Genomic DNA, 20,208 nt, shown 5'->3' on the forward strand with positions numbered 1-20,208 from the left:
AGGAGATGGGGGAGCCATGAGTAAAGTAAAGGACTTTTGCTAACTGGACTGTAGTACTGAGCTGGGTTGTGGTGAATTAGAGTGGAACGGTGATGATAGAGGTAAAGTAAAGAGGAATTGAAATTGTGTGGAAAAAGATCCATATTGTGAAGGAAAACATTCATGAAAATTACCACCTATCTACTGTATATAATTCCCACAAAGTTATCGTTAAGAGTTTATTTTGAACTAGTGGTCGCAGAAGGGAAAAGCACTTGGAGGTCTCATGGGCCCAGATGCCGATGGGTCCCCTGCTGACACCAGAAGTGCTCCTCACCCCTTGACGAGCACCCCCTGTCACCAAAGTGCGGTGGATCGCCGGCATAAGGAGAAGGGAGGAGCGAGTACGGGCCCAGCTGAAAGGCTCTGGAAGAAAGGACTTGGTTAGGCATTTGAGAAGGATGGTCCTGTGCTTCAACCGTGAGAAAGGGTACGGTTTTCTGGAAGAGGAGCGTACCAAACACATTGTCTACATCTGTTCTGGTCCTCCCTACTCACAGAGCCTACAACCAAGAGAATGGATGCAATTCTTAAAAGTAGACATTTGAGAGGGTGGTTTGTGGTGAAATCTCCAGAGTGAGAATGGAGCCCGAGAACCAGAGACAGTCGGCGGCAGTGCCACCCCGAATTGAGGTTCCCATCCTAAAGGTCTTGATTTCTCTATGTCCGGGGGCTCGTGTGGAAAAGGAAAGCAGAGCAGCAGGCTTGAGTTCCTGTGGCTCCATAGAAGAATTATGGGCTATGAATGAGTTATCCGCGGGACTTCCTTCGGTGACTGTGAATCCTGCTGTGGTATACATGGGCTCGTGGGTCGCCCTCCCAGGGCTGGTGGGGTACTCGGAGCCGGGCCCGGGGGTTTCAATGGGAGATGTCACGGCAGCTGCGACCCGGTCCGAGGCCCTGGGCGCCCATTGTAACAGGGGTTGAGTGATGGAATAAAGTTTATGAGTGAATGATTCGTGACGCCACCTGTGGTGTTCGGCAATGAAGATGTTAAGCCGACGCTGCAGACAGATCCTCTGGGACAGATGGCGTGGTGCAGCAATGATGTTGTGGCCCTCCACAGGTAGGGCAATAGTCCCAGGGCAGTGTAGGTGAAGAGATAGGGAAGAGACGTAGATGGTACAATGTTAGGCACAAAGATGTAGCAGTGCTGAATGTGTTGGCGCAGGAATAAGTGGAGGACACCAGGGCGTGTAGTTCCAAAGCTTTACTCACAGTCTGTGATGTTACAGGTGCCCGCATCCGTGCCGTGTCCTCCGGGTCAGGAGCTCAACCAACCTCCAGGCAAGATGAAGCACTCCTTTCCAACACTCCGCCAACATATGCCTTTTCTGAACATCTCCCCTTTGTGCCTTTAGTGAAGTACTCACAGTACTGAGTTACACTGGAGTTCCTCCTGTCAGATGTTCCTATGAACTCTACTTGTACGGCAGACAGCTGTAGCCTGCTTCGGGGACTCCTTGCTACCTAGTCCCGGCTCACTCACGTTGCTGTTGTGCCCCCAAGTCTTGTGTGGGAATAAAGTGGTGACAACTTCTATTCCTCCGGTGTCTGCTGCAGGACCATTAGTATCCATACAACCTCGGGGACTGGACCCCGGCCTTGCGCTGTGAACTTGGGAAGGGTTCTGCTCTAACCCTAATCCTTAGTCCTCCTCGCCTTACGTTCCGTACGAATCTTTCTTTCTTATGGAGAGAGTCAGGCTTGCCATCAATGTCCCTTTCCTGTGCCAGCGGACCCAAGTCACTGAGGTCGGCTGCAGCACTTCCTTCATCCATCCCACTCAGGGGATCCTCTCTCTTCCACTGACTCTGTCAGACTGACCAAGTGCTCAACTCTTCCCGCTCTTTTGGTGCTAACTAAACTCCACCCGCCTCCCAGCACGCTTCGTGTTCCAAGCAGGGAGCCACCAAAGGGTGCTTTACTACACTACTATGTTGTGTGGGATGCAGGTGTTGGAGTGTGGTCAGGTGTCTCCACCTTACCTGGATGGTGGAGCACCACACCTCAGGAGGAGGTGCAGTACCTCTGTGGCGACTGGACCCTCAGGGGTGCCACACTCAAACTCAGCTGTGTATATGCAGGAGTCAGGAGCACAGAAGAAGACATTTTGAGCAAAAAGAAAAAAAGAGGATCAAGAAGAGAAAAAATGGAGTAGACCATATGGTGCCGGTTGTACCACCGTTCTTGAAAACTGAAGTATCAGTAAGTGTCCGAGACTCATCCCACGTTAATGGCCACAGATGGCCGATGTGTTTTTCCCCCCAGGTTTGTTGCTCTTGTTGTGCATCTCCTGCTAGATTAAAAGACGTTGCAGCCACTGAAAGTCAAGGATTGAATCTAATCCAGGATGGACGTCATCCCTAAGGGACTGTGTGTGTGCCTGTCTCTTTGGCAGGAGTGGAGTTTAAAGTACTGTGACCCTGTCCTACGGACTGATGGGGAACAATGGACTGTGCCCATGATGAAAAGGACTACCCTTAAAGGGAATAACTGTGTTGGCTGAAGGGCCCTTTTTCAGAGGGGCCAAATTAACCTGAAGGACTTGTGTTGGGTTAGGAGAAAAAATATAAAGGACTCAGATGGCAGTGGTTCCAGGTTCCTAACCGAGTAGGATCAGCTCTGAGTCTCTCAAGTAAAAGAAAAAACTCTATCTGGTCTGGTCTAAGTAATGTGCACAAGTGTTGATGTTTTGCAGGTCCTGGATGGCCAAGGACGACCATTTTTGAAGAAAGGGAAAATATAAAGAGATGGACATATTGCCCACCATCCCCCCTTGAAGAACATGTGTATTGCTGCAAAAGTATTTTTATGTGCAATGTGAACTGTGAAATGTGTTATGGTGTTGGTGTTGTATTCTGCCCAGCAACAGGTTATTAACAGGGACAGTTAGAGTTAAGTTTGGGACTAGCCCACAGTGGGAGGGGTTAAGCTGAAGGGACAGAGGTAGTCTCCTCTCAGAATGTCAGAAAGGGCCCAGAATGCTTAGAAAGAAGACCTAAGGTCTGATGTGTGCAGTGCGGCATTACTTGGGTGTCCTTAACGAGAGAGGAGACAGAGAATAGCAAGATCCTAGTTGAGAGTAAGAAAGAGAAATGACCCAAAGAACAGAGTAATCGATTGGAGATGGTTCCTGGGCCAGGAAGCCTAGTAGTATGGCCCAGAGTTTATAACTCCTAAAAATAATGGGCCTAGACGGGACAGAGTACAAAAGACAAACAGAGTACCATGGGCGGGAGTTCCATAGTGTCAGAGAAAATAAGTATCGGTCATACTGGCAGTATAGTTCCCTAAAGGAGAAAGGAGACATGGAGCCGCGAGTTGAGTAAAGGACTCTTGCTGCCAGAACTAAGCTGGGCTGTGTTGAAGTAGAGAGGAACAGTAAAGATAGAAAACCAGAGAGTAAAATGGAATTTAAATAGTGTGAGGCAAAAGCTCTGTATTGGGAAGGAAACATTCATGAAGATATGTACCCACTACCTTCTGTATATAATTCCCACAAAGTTATCAAAAAGTGAAGAGTTTATTTTGGACTGTTGGTCTCCCTCATTGAAGTGCTTAATATCTGGTCCTGGCCAACCAATGTCATCAGTCACATGCGGCCTGCAAGGGCGTAGAACTCCCACAGCACAAGTCCACATACTCAGCCAGGACCCCCACCTTCACGTAATGTGCCGGGGTGCAGGAGACGAGTACCTTGCCCAGAGCTACCGCCCTGTTAAAAAGATACCGGGGAAGGTTACATCGGAGGGGATTGCCTGGGCCCACTCACATGCTGGGTCCCACCTGGAGCAACCGTCACTTTTAACTGTATCAGTGTGTACAGCAGCCATCACAGTTAATCCCTGTAATCTGCAGGTCACTTTAGCAGCCTACAGAATGGCAAAAGCATGCACAGGCCATCAGCATCCCGGCTCAGAAGGTGTGATGTAACACTGATTCTGCCAGTGGACTCTCCAGTTTCTGGGTTAGGTAAGTATAAAGTGTTTATTTTAGGATTCGGTACTTGTAAGGGAATGTGGGGGCATTATACTGTGCGATTGGGACTACAATGAGGCCATCACGCTATGTGGTATATCATACTGTGTGTGGCAATCGTACTGTGTTGGGACTGCTGAGGTATCCAGTTTTGTGTGGGGATCTGTGTGGGCATAATGCTGTGTATAAGAGGCCATCATACTGTATATGAGGGGCTGTGGGGGTCATCAAAGTGTGTATTCAGAGGGGCCATCTTAATGTGTTGGGGGTTGTGGGAGTATGATACGGTATGGGGGGCTGTGATGGTCATCGTACTTTGAGTGTGTGGGGGATTTGTAGGGGCATCATACTGTTTGGAGACCATTATACTTTGTGGAGGCTGTACGAGCAATCATACTGTGTGTGTTTGGTGGGGGAGGCTGTGGAATCCTCATAATACGGGGGACATCATACTGTGTGTGGGGGTTTGTGGGGACATCATACTGTGTGGGGGGCTGTGGGGACATCATGCTGTGAGGGCCATCATATTGTGTGGAGGGTTTTGGGTCATCAGAGGACATTATTACTTTTTAGGGTCACTCAGTGGACAATATTAAGTGGGCACTTAATAGGCATTATTACTTTCAGGGGCACTCAATATTAGAAAATGTCAAAGGGGCACGTATGAGACATTTTTATGTTCTAGGGAGCAAACTGTGATCATTATTACTTTCTGCAGTGCTTACAGGGAACATTGATGTTTTCTGAAGGCAATTTTACCATCCAGAGGGCACAAAAGTGGACATTATTATGTGGGGCAGTAAGAGGAGCCGATATTGTGCCACACAGCAGGTGCAGTAATAGGAGTAAATACAGAAGGCTCAGCATTGGGGTATCAGTGGTTGTACAGATTCTATATAGCCCTCCTTTAATGGAGGGTCCCATCGGGTTTGTGGTATTTCCAATGGTAAGAACAATGCTGTAGATTGAGATATTTTATCAAGAATGCAGAATAGGGCGACGAAAACCCTGGCACAGCGTTAAACCGCCATGATGATATCATAATGAGTTTTATCAAATGTCAGGGTCAGCCTGGCATATCAGTATGGGCAGAGTTATGCAGAATGGTGCACATACCTCCATATCTAGCACTTCATCGCCCCGCACGTCACAGGACACAGTATGAATGTCTTTTTCTGGGGTGTACTTCTTGCAGATATCTGGGCTCCCCTGAGTATCTACAAATGTAGTCTCTGAATAGTCTTTTCCTTTCCAGACCCGGGGATCAGTTGCCTTCCAAAAAGAGACATCTGCCACCTTCCCACCCCCCGAATCCACAGTCCTCCGGAGGCTCCCTGGATCCAGAAACTGCTGGGGTATTTCTCCGCCTTGATGTGTGCGGTGTGGAAGACATTTCCAGATGAATCCTTCACCCCCACCATCTTTAGAAAGGAGAGGGGTGAGCATGCCCGTCCCCATCGACCTGTCCAGCAGGGGGTGCTGTAACTCATGCAGGTACTCCATTACTTTTCAGTATTACTGTAGTCTCCAGAGGGTTCTGGGAGAAGCCATTGCCCTAAAAACAAAGCTCTGCACTTGGCCTTGTCTTTTCTTAGCTCTTATTTTCAAACTCTTTTTTAATTCTCTGCTACACGTATTAAAAAATGATTCATGATTTCTGTATTGGGTCTCTGTCAGCTCTGAAGACCTAATTGTTTACATGTAGCAGATGCGTCGTAGTAAAAAGAAAGTGCAGGAATCATTCATTGTTTGTATCTTTTCTTTGCCCAAAGATTGAGGACAATATCACCTGTAGACAAAAAGGATGAGAGAAGTAAAAATACAACCCCAGGCAAGACACCAAAGTTCATTTTTAGGATGTAAATGTCACCTCCCTCTTATCCCTCCCCCCCTCCACCTCCCTCTTCCCCCCTCCCCTTCTTTCCTCATGATTTATATCACTGCTGACTTGACTTACTTTTATAAATGCACCTGATTTATTGTTGCAAAATTTAAATAAAAATACTGTAAAAGGATGTAAATGTCACCATCCTGTATACTGCCTGCCCTAACCTTCCTGCCTTTTTACTGCTTGCATTCACCACTCTGACTCCCCACTGCTTCACCACCCTATCTAGTGTCTTTCCTCTTCTCCTTGTCTTTCTACTAGTTGCTCATACCTCCCTGCCTCTCTACTGCCTGCCCTCATTTTCCTGGTTCTCTACTCTGTGATCTTACCTTCTGGCCACTATATTCTTTGATTTCAGCTCGCTGCTTTTCTACTGAGTGATCTCAACTTCCTGCCTCTATAAGGAGGAAGACCGGGATGCGGGTACCTGCATTGAGCCGGGTCTGGAACTGTCGAGGCTGCGTCCCATGTTACCCAGGGAACGGAATAGGGGAGCGGACAGGTCCCATGACCCGGGAAGAGGGGGCGTGTTTAAGCTGGAAACAGAGCTGAAAGCGCGCGAAGCAGCGGTTAGTCTCCCGCCGGCAGCGTGAGCAGAAGGAGGCGTGTGGCATGCTCCACAGGGTGACAGCGTGGAGCCGAGGCCATGGCAGAGATTACGCAAGCACTCCAGACAGACAGTGAGTGTGCAGAGCGCCGCACACCCGGCTAGGCCGAGGGGAGTGTGCCAGGTGCAAGGTCCCAAGGTGCGTCCCCCTTTACCGATAGACGAGCAGCAGCAGCACACGTGTTGGACAGACTCCTGCAGCGCTCCCTACTTTGGCTGCACAGATTTATGGACTAGCGCGCCCGTTGCCGCCAGAAGCTGGACTGTGATTCGCTGGATCCACCTAAGGACACCATGCCGGCCGTTGCCGATACTACAACCTCCATCAGACTGCATTCAAATGAGGACTAGAGAAGATCAGGATAAGTGCCATTTACATATCAGACTGTCGCGCTAACCCTTTGTTTACTCCCCTGGTTACTATTCATTGGTTAATGTTATTAGCTCCCTGCGAGGAGACCATTGCCACCCTTTTCTTTGTTAGCCAATTAAACAACCTTGTTATATAGCCTTGTTCTGCAATCCCTGCTTTACTGCATTCCCGCACCTGCTTACAGCTCTCTACTGCCTTTCCTTTACTCCCTACATTTCTACTGCCTGCTCACACCTGCCTGGCCTCTCTTTACCTGTTTGCATCTTTATTTGTTGACTTCACCTCCCTGCCTACTAACTGCCTGCCTTCACCGTGATCTCACCTCTCTACTGCATGGCCTCTCCTTCCATGTCCCTCTACTGCATTCTCACTTCCCTCTAGTGACTGCCTTTATCTTTCTCTGTAATATTTGTTCACATCTCCCTACTTCTCTACTGTCTGCCCTCACCTCCCTGCTCATTTACTGTCTGTCCTCATCATGATCTCACTGACTATCTACTACCTCTCAAACCTTTCTGTCTTCCTCCTGACTGCCTGTTCTCACTTCCCTGTTTCTTTGCTCCCTGCTAACAACTCCTGCTTCTATACTATCTACCCTCATCTTACTGCCCGCCTTGACCATTCGGTCTTTCTACTGCCTACTAACACTTCCAGTACTCTCCTCTGACAGCTCTCACCTCTTTATCTCCTACTGCCTCCCTTGTGCCTGCCATCACCCCCCTGTCTCTTTTCACTCCTCCCTAAGTCATTGCCTCACTTCCTTTTTTTAATCTCACTTCCCACCTGTCCTTCCCAGCTGGTCCATGTTCATCTTTATTATCTCCTCTGGTTCTGCTCCGGGGTGTCTCCATTTCCAATATTCCCAAAGCATGTCCTCTTGTGCCTTCTTACCCAGCACCACACCACCCTGTCTGCCACCTTGTGTCTACCTTTCTATTTGCTTTCTGATTATACTTCCCTACTTTTCACCTTGTCTTCTTCCCTACCAATCACTCTTCTCCACCTGATGCCAAGTCTCCTCTCTCTGCGTCTCTGCACCAACCACACGCCAATTATTTAAACATTCTTCCATGTAATACATAGTCTGCCAAAGGGGGGAGCTGTTTTGTGTTAGGGGGTCTTCCCTGTGGCTAAGAGTGGGATTTCCTCTGTGATATCCATAAATCCTATTTGTTGAAATGTCTTATGTATATGCCCAAACAGGTTGTTACGGAGGAGCACTACTTTCGAGAAGATTGCCTATAGTTGCCCCTGTTTGGGTCAGCACCTCTCCCTTCTATATATCTTCATGTTTCCCCTCCAGTCCTGTATTCCATCTCCTCCACTTTTTTCTATAGTCAGATGAGAAACGAGACGGTTATATTTAGTAGATAGTGAGATGGAAATCGCCTTCGTACATATGTTAAGTGACGTCTGTCCTCGCTCCCTGCAGCGGGAAAGGAACCGAGGAGAGAGACATGTGAGATTATTATTTGCATTTCATCTACAGTGCTCTTTTCCTGCAATTATTATTCCCATTTCTCGGCTCTAACCCTGTACTGCTGTGAGGATGTATAGATATATCTAACAAGACTAGAAACCAGACCAAGCATACTGTGCAGATGGCCCCCCGCAGTGTAACACCGCAAGGTATGGGGATTTGACCGGAATCATCAATGCAATGGAACAGCAAAATTTTATCTGCAACCAGCAATTATTTTTAATCCTGTATATCCCTCTCTTAGACACAGGAAAACTATAGTTTAGTAAGTGTAGCTGTGAAGGAAAGTGTAAGGACTCGTGCACACTGCCATACAGACAAATCCAGAATTCTTACCCAGTAGTTGGTATTGAGCCCATATTCTACTTCCTGAGTCCCGAGGCACAACAATTTTGGCATACTCATAGCTGTCAACAGTGCCGAATTTGCTGGGACTGTACTAAATTTTAGGACACAATTCCAACAAAGTCGGAGCTATGTCAGGCTGAAAAGGGGGTGGCGTTAATGTAAACTCTGACCTAAAGTGGATAGGTCCTATCGGGTTGGGGGCATTTTGGAGCAAGGTTGTGGAAGTTCCCAAGAGGAGATGGAACTGTAACAAGCCTACATTACCATCCATGTTGGTCATCATGCAGTAGATGCATTTTAGTGCTAATTCTTCTACCATCATGGCCGAAAGTGTTGGCACCCTTGAAATTGTTCCAGAAAATGGAGTATTTCTCCCCCCAAATTATTGCAATTGCACATATTTTGTTATACACATGTTTATTTCCATTGTGTGTTTGGGAACAACACAACAAAACAAGAGATAAAAAGGCAACTTTGACATAATTTCACACAAGACCCCAAAAATGGGCCTGTCAAAATTGATGACACTATCAACTTAATATTTGGTTGCACACCCTTTCGGAATAAATAACTGCAATCAATAGCTTCCTACTGTATAACCATCAGCAAGCTTCTTACACCTCTCAAGTGGAATTTTGGAAATCGCTTCCTTTATAAACTGCTCCAGGTTTCTCATATTTGAAGGCGCCTTCTACCAACAGCAATTTTAAGGTCTCTCTACAGGTGTTCAATGGGTTTTTAGATCTGGATTCATTGCTGCCACTTCAGAACTCTCCAGCTCTTTGTTTCTATCCATTTCTGGGTGCTTCTTAAAGTATGTTTGCAGTCATTGTCCTGCTGGAAGATTCATGACCTAGCACACAAATCCAGCTTTCTGTCGCTGTGTACTATATTGAGACCGAAAATCCTTTGCTAATCTTCAGATTTTATGATGCCTTGCACACAGTCAAGGCACCCAGTGCCAGAGGCAGCAACACAACCCCAAAACACTGTTGAACCTCCACCATATTTGACTGTAGGTACTATGTTCTTTTCTCAGGAGGTCTAATTCCTTTTTTAGTAAACAGTAGAATGATGTGCTTTACCAAAAAGCTCTATCTTGATCTCATCTGTCCAGACGCTTTCCCATAAAGATTTTCGAGAAAAATGCTTTCCCAGAAGTATTTTGGCTTACTCATGTACATTTTAGACAACTGCAGTCTAGCTTTTTTATGCTTGTTTCAGCAGTAGGGTCCTCCTAGTTCTCCTGCCATGGCATTTCATTTCATTCAAATGTCAACAGATAGTTCATACTGATACACTCTGAGCTTGCAGGACAGCTTGAATTTCTTTGCAACTTGATTGGGGTTGCTTATCCACCATCCAGACTGTCCTGTGTTGCAACCTTTCATCAAATTTCTCTTTCACCCAAGTCCAGGGAGATTAGGTACACTGCCATGAGTTGCAAACTTCTTGATTATGTTGCACACCATGGACAAACGAACATTAAGATCTCTGGAGATGGACTTGTAACCTTGAGATTGTTGATATTTTTCAACTGTTTTGGTTCTCAAGTCCTCAGACAGTTCCCTTCTCCTCTTTCTGTTCTCCATTCTTAGTGTGGCACACACAGACACACACTGCAAAGTCAACTTCTTACCTTTTTACCTTCTCCTCTTTTTCACATTGCCTACACTTGTTACTTGCCACAGGTGAGATTGAACGAGCATCCACATTTTTGGAAAGGTGTCAACAATTTTGTCTGGCTCATTTTTGGGGTTTAGTGTGAAATTATGTCCAGTTTGTCTTTTTTTTAGTCTGTTTCTGTTTGCGTTGTTCCAGTACACACAAAGGAAATAAAAATCTGTATAAGAAAACATGGGTAATTGCAATTATTTTCTGGGAGAAATACTTCATTTTCTGGAACAATTTTAATGATGGCAACACTTTTGGCCTTTTTTACTATTTTACCTTAGTAAAACACAATATGGTGGCAAACAAACGTTACAAGTTTAGAACAGATAAAAAGCTAAATTTTTAGGGCAAAATTTTTAGGGCAGATGAAAGTCACCCAAATCCGCCAACTTTGTAGGGACTGACCGATCCTCTGTTAAGTATGCTTAGTCCCGACTCTCCCTCAACAGATAGTGTCAAAGGAGAGAAGCATTTTGGCTCATTAGGATTTTCAATGGTCGATCCTTTTGTTTTAAGGGATATACTCGGCTGCCATAAACCTTTCTCCTCTCTCCCCATGAAACCAAGAGTTAAGTCCTCAACTCAGATACACTGGAAAAGTGACGAAGGCAAAAGTCTAATAAAATATCACCAACTGAAAAAAGGGAAACAGAAATTGTATAGTAATAGTAGATGTCATAGTAACATATGTTACATGGCAGAATTTTAAAGGTCATTAAATATAATATACTAAATTGTCCCATTGCCTTGTAGCCCAAAGAGTAAAGCATGTAGAAATCAGTAAAGTGCTTACGGGCGCTATCGGTTATCCACGTGTCCCTTCTGCGCGTTTCGCAGACTCAGTGCAGCTGCAGAACTCTCAGGAGTATGCAGGTGCTGAACTGACCCTTTCACTGCCAGCATCGGTACTTTAAATAAGTACATTCTGATATCAGAGCAACCGATGACAGGAAAGTAGATTGGGGAAAAGCAGGAGTTTGGAAGTCACTTAAGGGCATGTCACACTAAGAGATATCGCTAGCAATATCGCTATAACTAGTGACGTTATAGCGATATTGCTAGCGATATCTCTGTGTCTGATACTTACCAGCGACCGGCTCCCCCGCTGGTTATCGCTGATCGCGCGAGAACGTTCAGGACTGTTTCTCGTCGTCAGCTTCCTGCGGCGCTTCCTGCTGTGAGGACGAGCGACGCGTGGAGCCGGGCGGGAGGACGCAGGATCGCCTAGTGTGACAGGTAAGTAGCGACCCCCGTCCCCAGCGATGTCGCTGGTGAGATCTGCCTGTGTGGCAGCTCACTAGCGACCACTTAGCGATGTACCAGCGATCCTGACCGCGTCATATCGCTGGTCGGGATCGCTGGTACATCGCTAAGTGTGACAGTACCTTTACATGTATTTTTTTTTTTTTCAGGGATAAAAATAAATACCTGAATAAAAGCTGTTTGCAGAGTGTTATAACTTTTCCATGCTGGACAAAATAATTAAAAAAATAAAATAAAGGTTTAGTTACTTTTTTAGTATAAGGAATTTTGAAAAACTGAGTTTTAATTAACATGGCTAATGTGCCTATAAAATTATGATTTCAACTGTACAACCCATGGACAGGTGTGACACAGTTTTTGTCTTTTTAATGAAACAGCTACTTTTTTCTTATTCTGGACAACCAGAATCTGTCACCTGATCTGAGCGCAGCATGATGTAGGGGCAGAGACCCTGATTTCAGCTATATATCACTTACTGAGCAGCTTAGTGTAGTTTTTATAAAATCATTGTTTTATCATCAGGAGATTATCACTAGAGGACTAGTAAACCTACTGCTATGTAGTCCTCCCTCTTCATGAGTTCTGTAAGACTCCGCCCCACCACTGATTGGCAGCTTTCTGCCTATGCACAGTGTACACTGCTGTTAATCAGTTGTGTGGGTGAGGTTATATAGAGCTCAGCATTCAGAGAACTGCTAGATCTGTAACAGATAAAGCAGTATTTAATCAAAACCGGTATCACGGAGCCCAGTAAGTGACACATCATTGGAATCAGCACCTCTGCCCCTATATCCTGCTGCTCTCAGAATAGGTAGCAGAAATCTGGTGACAGATTCCCTTTAATTCCTACTATAATAATATGGCAACCAGATGTATTCCAGGTTCTAGAGCAGTACACACATCTATTCTAAAATTTGAAGGTTCCCTAGGGCAGCCCCCGTTATGGGAGTGAGCGTACATGATAATGTGTCAGTGGCAGGCAGTGCAGGGGAGCATAAAGAGCAAGCAAACCATGTAATAAAATATTAATAGGCTTTTAAGGCAGCTGTCGGAGTGATGGAAGCCCAGGCTGCTTCGCTCTCTCAGTGCGTGGAACTGCAAGTGGGCATATAACATCTATCTCACTGCTGGAACATGACAGAGCCAGGCAGGAGGGGATACTGGGGGTGCGCAGGCCTCCAGTGCCCCTATCTCTAATACTGTGACATGCAATAATTCAGCATTCACAGTCTCACTTTAGATTCTCTTTGTTTTGTCAGTAGCATTTATTGCTTCGCACATCTCCTCTTCGGCTGCATTACATATTTAAAACCACCCAAGTCTTCTCTGCGTGGGCAGGAAATATTCACCGGGTCCGCTCTGTGTGACTCACAAAGGTCCAGAGATTTTCGCTCTTGGCAATGCCCGCCTGGAAGTTATAATTATAATGGCACAATTACGAGAGGAGATTTTTAGTCACTCATGAATCCGTAGTGCCGATGCCCCGTAGTGTGATTAACGATGGGAGGAATGGATGGATTAATGGCCACTTATTGATGGCTAATTTATCATGTCAGTTGGTAACAGCACCATCAGACCACATAATACTACCATGACCAGAAGGTCTCATACTAAGGTGCATATTACGGCCACATATATCCTCGTGCAGAGCTGTAAAGGTGGATTCACGTGTGGAAGCCAAGTGGATTCTGTAGAGGCTTTGTCCATGTCATAAAATACCATCATGTGTGAGTCCACCCTAATGAAGGCCTACTCTGACTTCATATGTATGAATGTGAATCTAAAAACATGGAGGCATGTTCCACTGGAAGTACAAAGCTATTTGAACCTAGAAGAAAACATTCTTAAAATGGTGCCATATGAACGGCCATGAGGCACCAATAGGAGTACCTCTAACGTCATGTGTCTCCATAAACCTCCATCTACACAGTTCTTCTTTTGCATGACACCTTACAGCCTCAGGACATAACCAAGGCTCTCAAAAAGGAGAAACTTATGGGCTTAAATAAGAGTTGGTACCGTAATTCTCCTGTACAACACACAAGCCTCCTGCTACCTCCAAAAAAGCAGTGTTCCCTGCATTGCATAGCACCAGGGAAAGTTGACAATGGGGTAACTTACTGATCAAAGTGTTGTACGGCCAATGGAAATCCAAGGATCCCGAGATTTGGGCTCTGCATTGTCCAACTTTGGATGGAGTGGAAGGGCCTGAACTTGAACATTGGTCCATTCAATGTCTTTGGGAACTTTGGAGAAGGCCGAGTACAGTGCTCAGCTTCTTCTAGCAGTCCCAGCTCGAGCACCTACTGGGTCGCCCCTCACACCCAGAGCAGTGGGGTACTCGGTACCGGGCCGGTGTCAGGGGGAATGTGTGTCACAGCAGCGATGACCTGGTCTGTGGCCCTGGGCACCCAATATCAATGGCGGTGATGTTAAAGGTGAAATAGTTTATTTGGATAGTTCGTGACGCCACCTGTGGTGTTTGGCAAGTGGGATGTTGAGCCTATGCTGCATGCAGATCCACTGGGACTGATGGTGTGGTGCAGCAAAGATGGTGTAGCTCCCCACAGGTGGAGCTGTAGTCCCAGGGCAGTGTAGGTGCAATGGATGAGGAGAGGCGCAGAATGGTATAGAGGCTGGTACCCAGGTGTAGCGGTGCTGGAATAACTGGAGGACACCAGAGTATGCGGTTCCAAAGCTTTACTCACTGTTTGCAGTTCACACAAATGCCTGCCTCCGCACTGTGTTCTTCAGGTCAGGGCCCCAGTCAACCTCCAGGCAGGATAGGATTCTCCCCTCCACACTCCGCCAATATGTACCTTACTGAACGACTCCTCCAATGCACCTTTAGGTGCGAAGCAGCGAAGCACTCCAGTACTTAGTTACCCTGGAATGCCTCTCTCTAGGTGCTCCTAGTCTCTACTTGTATGACAGACAGCTGTAGCCTGCTTCGGGGACTCCTCTCTGCGTCCCGGCTCACTATCCAGTTGCTGTTGTGTCCCAAGTCTATGATGGGAGTAAGGCGTTAGTGGCTCACTACTCCTCCGGTGTCTGTTGCCGGACATAAAGATGCAATCAACCTCGGGGACCGGGACCGGCCTTTGCGCTCTGGACTGGAAGGGTTCTCTCTCTTTCTCAACCTGCTTCCCACCGTCCTTCTATTCTCCTTCGTTCCGATCTGTTCTATCTCTCTTATGGAATCTGTAGTCTCCAGTCTACGTCTCTTTCTCCTTCTCTTCCTTCCCCGTGCCAGCTGGCTCAGGTCACTGAGGCAGCTGCAGCACTCCTTCCTCCATCCCTCTTCCAGGGATCCTCACTCCTGTCTGAGTGACTTCCTTTCTCTCTCACCCTCTGTCAGACTGACTGACTGACCTGAAATCCTACACCTTCCCTCTCTTTTATATCTAACTCCACCCGCCTCCCCAGCACCTCCCGAGTTACGAAGCCAGGGACCACAAAAGGCATCCTATGACCTTTCCAGCATAAAGCATGGATGGGTCCCTGCTGAACTATCCTGTGTGTGGGGTGTAGGTGTTGGAATGTGAAAGGGAGTTCCCACCCTACCTGGATGGTGGGGTACCACACCTTAGGAGAAGGTGCAGTACCTCTGTGGCGACTGAAGCCTCAGGGGCGCCACACTACACTTCCAGATGGGGCTACGCAGACCCCAGTTCTCATGTTTTCCGGAGTTCTTTTCTCGGTATCGCAAGGGATTCGTGCTGTCAGACCAACACTGATCAATAAGTTATGTCTTATCCCAACGATAGGTGATGACTTACCATTTGGGGCATGACCCTTTTATGCACTTTCATTAGTAGTTTCAGTCCAAAGTAATGACAGTCCCAATCATCACTACGTTATCTTATATATTTACATTTTGGAGAACCACCACGCAACCGTATTACAGATCCAGAGCACGGAGACTTTCAAATCTACGATCCTGTACTGTTCCATCCTTTACTCAGGGGCTCGTTTTATCATGTTCTTTTGCATTCCTTATTATGAAGATGTTTAACAATATGGAACTGTAAGGATATCATGAGCCACCTGTATGAGGATATGCAGTTTATCACAAAAGTGAGTACATCCCTCATATTTTTGGAAATATTTTATCATATTCTTTCATCGGACAACACTGAATATATGACACCTTGATACAATGTAAAGTAGTCAGTGTACAGCTCATATAAGTGTGTAAATTTGGTGCCCTCTAAATAACTCAACACGGAGCCATTAATGTCTAAACCACAGGCAACAAAAGTGAGTACACCACTAAATGAAAATGGCCAAAATGTGCTTAAAGTGTGTGTGTGTTGGTCTGTGTTTGTGTAGCCTGGCCCTGGAGGAGATGGGTGTGTGTGTGTGTGTGTGTGTGTGTTGGTCTGTGTTTGTGTAGCCTGGCCCTGGAGGAGATGGGGACATGAGGAGAAGGCCATGAGGGGAATGATGGGGTGAAGGCAATGATGGAGAGACAGCAGTGATGGGGAGAGGGGAGTGATGGGGTGAAGGCAATGATGGGGAGAGGGGAGTGATGGGGTGAAGGCAATGATGGGAGAGGGGAGTGATGGGGTGAAGGCAATGAAGGGGAGACAGCAGTGATGGGGTGAAGGCAATGATGGAGAGACGGCAGTGATGGGGTGAAGGCAATGATGGGGAGAAGGGAGTGATGGGGTGAAGGCAATGATGGGGAGAAGGGAGTGATGGGGTGAAGGCAATGATGGGAGAGGGGAGTGATGGGGTGAAGGCAATGAAGGGGAGACAACAGTGATGGGGTGAAGGCAATGATGGAGAGACGGCAGTGATGGGGTGAAGGCAATGATGGGGAGAAGGGAGTGATGGGGTGAAGGCAATGATGGGGAGACAGCAGTGATGGGGTGAAGGCAATGATGGAGAGATGGCAGTGATGGGGTGAAGGCAATGATGGGGAGAAGGGAGTGATGGGGTGAAGGCAATGATGGGGAGAAGGCGGTGATGGAGCACTCATTCAAAACCTATGGTGAGTTGAGTCACATTATAAATGTTATTTAATTATAAGTATGCACTGCTACACTACAACCGTGTCCATAGCCCCGCCCCCTTATGACCAAAGCCCCGCCCCTGCCACACCTCCATCCCCGCCCTGCCGGGCCATGGAAGAATGGTCTTGCTTGAAACTGGTCCCTGGTGCAAAAAAGGTTGGGGACCACTGGTCTAGGAGGTGTGTTTGGGGTCGCTACCATGGCGGAATTCTGCCCTGCAGCCCAGTTTCCAAAGGGAGGAGATCATGCTCTGCTTAAGTATGGCACAGTACATGTTGACATTCATAGTGCCCTCAATGAACTGTATCTCATAACAGTCGGCAGCACTCATGCAGCTTCAAACCATGACACTCCCACCAACATGCTTGACTGTAGGAAGGACACACTTGTCTTTGTACTCCTCACCTGGTTGATGCCACACATGCTTGACAAAAGCGAAACCAAATAAGTTTATCATTGCCTCATCAGACCACAGAACATAGTTCCAGTAATCCATGTCCTTAATCTGCTTGTTTTCAGCAAACTGTTTGCGGGCATTTTTATGATTCATCTTTAGAAGAGGCTTCCTTTGAGGATGACAGCCATGCAGACCAATGTGATGCAGTGTGTGGTGTATGGTCTGAGCACTAACAGGCGGACCCCCACACCTGTAACCTCTGCAGGAATGCTAGCAGCACTCGTATATCTATTTTGAAAGGACAACCTGTGGATATGAAGCTGAGCATGTGCACTCAACTTCTTTGGTCGACCATGGCGAGGCTGGTTGAGTGGAACCTGTCTTGTTAAACCGTTTTATGGTCTTGGCCACCATGCTGCAGCTCAGTATCAGGGTGTTGGCAATCTTCTTATAGCCTTGGCCATCTTTATGTAGAGCAACAATTATTTTTTTCAGATGCTCAGAGAGTTATTTTCCATGAGGAGGAACCATGTTGAATGTCCAGTGACCAGTATAAGAGAGTGTGAGAACGATAACACCTAATTTACTACCCCCTGATCCCCACTCACACCTGAGACCTTATAACACTAATAAGTCACATGACGCAATGAGGAAATGGCTAATTGGGCACAATTTGGCCATTTTTGCCTAGGGGTGTGCTCAGTTTTAGACATTTAGACATTAATGGCTGTGTTGAGTTATTTTGGGGCACCAGATTTACATACTTATACAAGCTGCACACTGACTACTCTACTTAAAATGTCAGATCCTGACTGTCGTCCCATGAAAAGATATAATAAAATATTTACAAAAATGTGAGGGGTCTACTCACTTTTGTGATATACTGTACATCCATATTTGTGATTGCTATTAGTAGCCTTTTTATAAGGTTTCTGTTTTAAGTAGAGCGCTGAATGCTCTTTTAATAAATTTGTAAAACTTGGTGATCAGCTCCCACCAAGAAATGGAGGCACTAAAACACATTAGGCCCCATTTATCAAAAAATGTCTAACATAAACGGACTTGGTTACTCCTAGCAACCAATCAGGTCTCAGCTGTCATTTTTTAAACAGCTCAGTTGACATGAAAGCTGCGTTGTGATTGGTTGCTATGGGCAAAAAAAAAAACAGGTTTCATTTTAGACAGTTTTGATAAATAAGCCCCAGTAAAAAAAAAAAAAAAAAAAATCGCCACAAATTGCTCAAAAATGTTAGAAAATTCCGTGTAAAAACACTGGTCACAAAAGTGTGTATGTGAAGGAAGAGAGGGTAGGTAGGCCTTACAGTGTGGATAAACGCTTGTGAAAAAAAAAAACATTTTTTCTCCATGTCACATTCTTTCTTGAACTGTCTTGTTCCACATGAGCCACATACAGGAGGAATGAAATACAATTTCCACCGAAGTGGAAAAATCTATGTAGACAGTCATGCAGAAGCCCTGGGGGGATCCTATTAATATAGATAACCTGTCGATAAAGCACCCGTGCTGGAGATATATAGGTCACTCCGTCTCCTCACTATCATTAACCTCTTGGGATCCATAAAATATTCACACCCGGAATGTAATTATTTTCTTATATCAGATATACTAGGGATGGATTTTCTGATGCACAGCTGCCAGAGATGAAGTGTGAAGCTCTCGTTCACACATGTAAATGCTTTCCTAGGGCCGCAGAAAAGGGGAGCACTTTGAAATCATCACATTTGCGAGAATCCACTCTGTAGAGGGTTGATATATAGAATTGTGGCACCAACACGCAGACAGAGGAGTAACAATACTGTAGTGGCAAGGGTTGCATTCGCACCCAGGATTTGAGACCATGGGGCTCAGAAGTCACCCTTTAGCCCACACATGTCAAATTCTGGCCCGTGGGCCAAATTTGACCCTCAGGGTGATTATATTTGTCCTGCGACTCTGGCATTGTTCTCCCTCAGCATCGCATCTTCAACTGTGTCGGCATTCAATGAAGAGCTGCAGAAGACACGCTGCAATGGGGGACCAGGGTAGAGGGTTTTTTTTCTATGTGGGGCCCATTATACTGTATGGAGGACTATGTTGGGCTCATTATTCTATATGGAGGACTATGTGGAGGCCATTATTCTGTAGGGAGGACTATGTGGAGGCCATTATTCTGTATGGAGGACTGTGGGGCCAATTATACTGTATGAAGGACTATGTGGGGCCCATTATCCTGTATTAGTGACTATGTGAGGCTATTATTCTGTACTAGATGGAGGCCCGATACTATCGCATCGGAAGGGAGGTAATGTCACGATGGGGGCAGGCTTTGCAGTGTTCAGAATCTCTCCCCCCATGTGCTCACCCACCTATCCACTCTCTCTTCCCCATGTGCTGACTTCTCCCATCTGTGCTCTCTTTTTTGACCTGTCTACCCCATGTGCTATCCCCCTTGTCTGCTGTCTCTCTCCTTCCTGTGCTGTGTTCTCCCCTCATGTGCTGTCCCATTTGAGCTGTCTCCCCCCCTGTTCTCTGTCTCTCTCACCCCTGTGTCTGACTGTGTACAGAACATACCACAGCTCCTGGGCAGGGGAGGAAGCAAAAGACAATACTGACATTACAGCAGGAGATCGCAGAGGATACATTTTGTGAGGTAAAATATTGTTTAAAAACATTCAGTGAAATATTTTACCTGAGAAAATGAATCCTCTGTGATCCCCTGAGGTAATGTCAGTATTGTCTTTTGCTTCCTCCCCTGCCCAGGAGATGTGGTATGCTCCGTACACGGTCAGACACAGACAATTTTTAAAATGAACTTTTGTTCTTTGGAAAACCCCTTTAATGTGACCGGCTTCCTCTGCCTGTAGACACGTCGCGCATCTGCTGCCGGGATCAGCCGAATGATTCACTGCTCCTGCGCGGAATTCGCGCAGGCGCAGTGCGATGGTGTTCTGCTGGTGGTACCACGCAAGAGGCTGTGTGAGTGTGAGTGAGTGTCAGGACTCTGAACATTTTTACCTTTTTGCATTACTGCCCTTTTCCAAGATGGTGTCCTTGGTCTCATGTGCATTGTGTCCTCCTGCTATAAAACTCCACCCCAGCCTTCAGTCTGTGCTTGAGTATTCGGCCTTGCATCCACCTCC

The 20,208-nt window shown here is 46.4% G+C and overlaps 1 protein-coding gene and 1 long non-coding RNA gene across 4 annotated transcripts in view; one reads left to right on the forward strand and one right to left on the reverse strand.

Annotated features, from left to right (window-relative positions):
* LOC141051983 (uncharacterized) overlaps positions 1–7,023 on the forward strand; it is a 30,062-nt gene extending 23,039 nt beyond the window's left edge. For both annotated transcript variants that reach the window (XR_012220722.1, XR_012220723.1), the window contains exons 3-5: positions 5,276–5,514; positions 5,793–5,851; positions 6,267–7,023. This is a non-coding gene — a long non-coding RNA (uncharacterized lncRNA). The remainder of the gene's footprint in view (positions 1–5,275; positions 5,515–5,792; positions 5,852–6,266) is intronic.
* Positions 1–20,208, reverse strand: part of TMEM91 (transmembrane protein 91) — a 90,296-nt gene that overhangs the window by 17,755 nt on the left and 52,333 nt on the right. For both annotated transcript variants that reach the window (XM_073549141.1, XM_073549142.1), the window contains exon 2: positions 5,137–5,809. In XM_073549141.1, coding sequence (XP_073405242.1) covers positions 5,137–5,523 — 387 coding nt within the window. In that variant the 5' untranslated portion in view covers positions 5,524–5,809. The remainder of the gene's footprint in view (positions 1–5,136; positions 5,810–20,208) is intronic.

Source organism: Dendrobates tinctorius, unplaced genomic scaffold, assembly GCF_039654945.1.
Source record: "Dendrobates tinctorius isolate UK_male_01 unplaced genomic scaffold, ASM3965494v1 ptg000158l, whole genome shotgun sequence".
In the NCBI taxonomy this organism is placed as follows: Eukaryota; Metazoa; Chordata; class Amphibia; order Anura; family Dendrobatidae; genus Dendrobates; species Dendrobates tinctorius.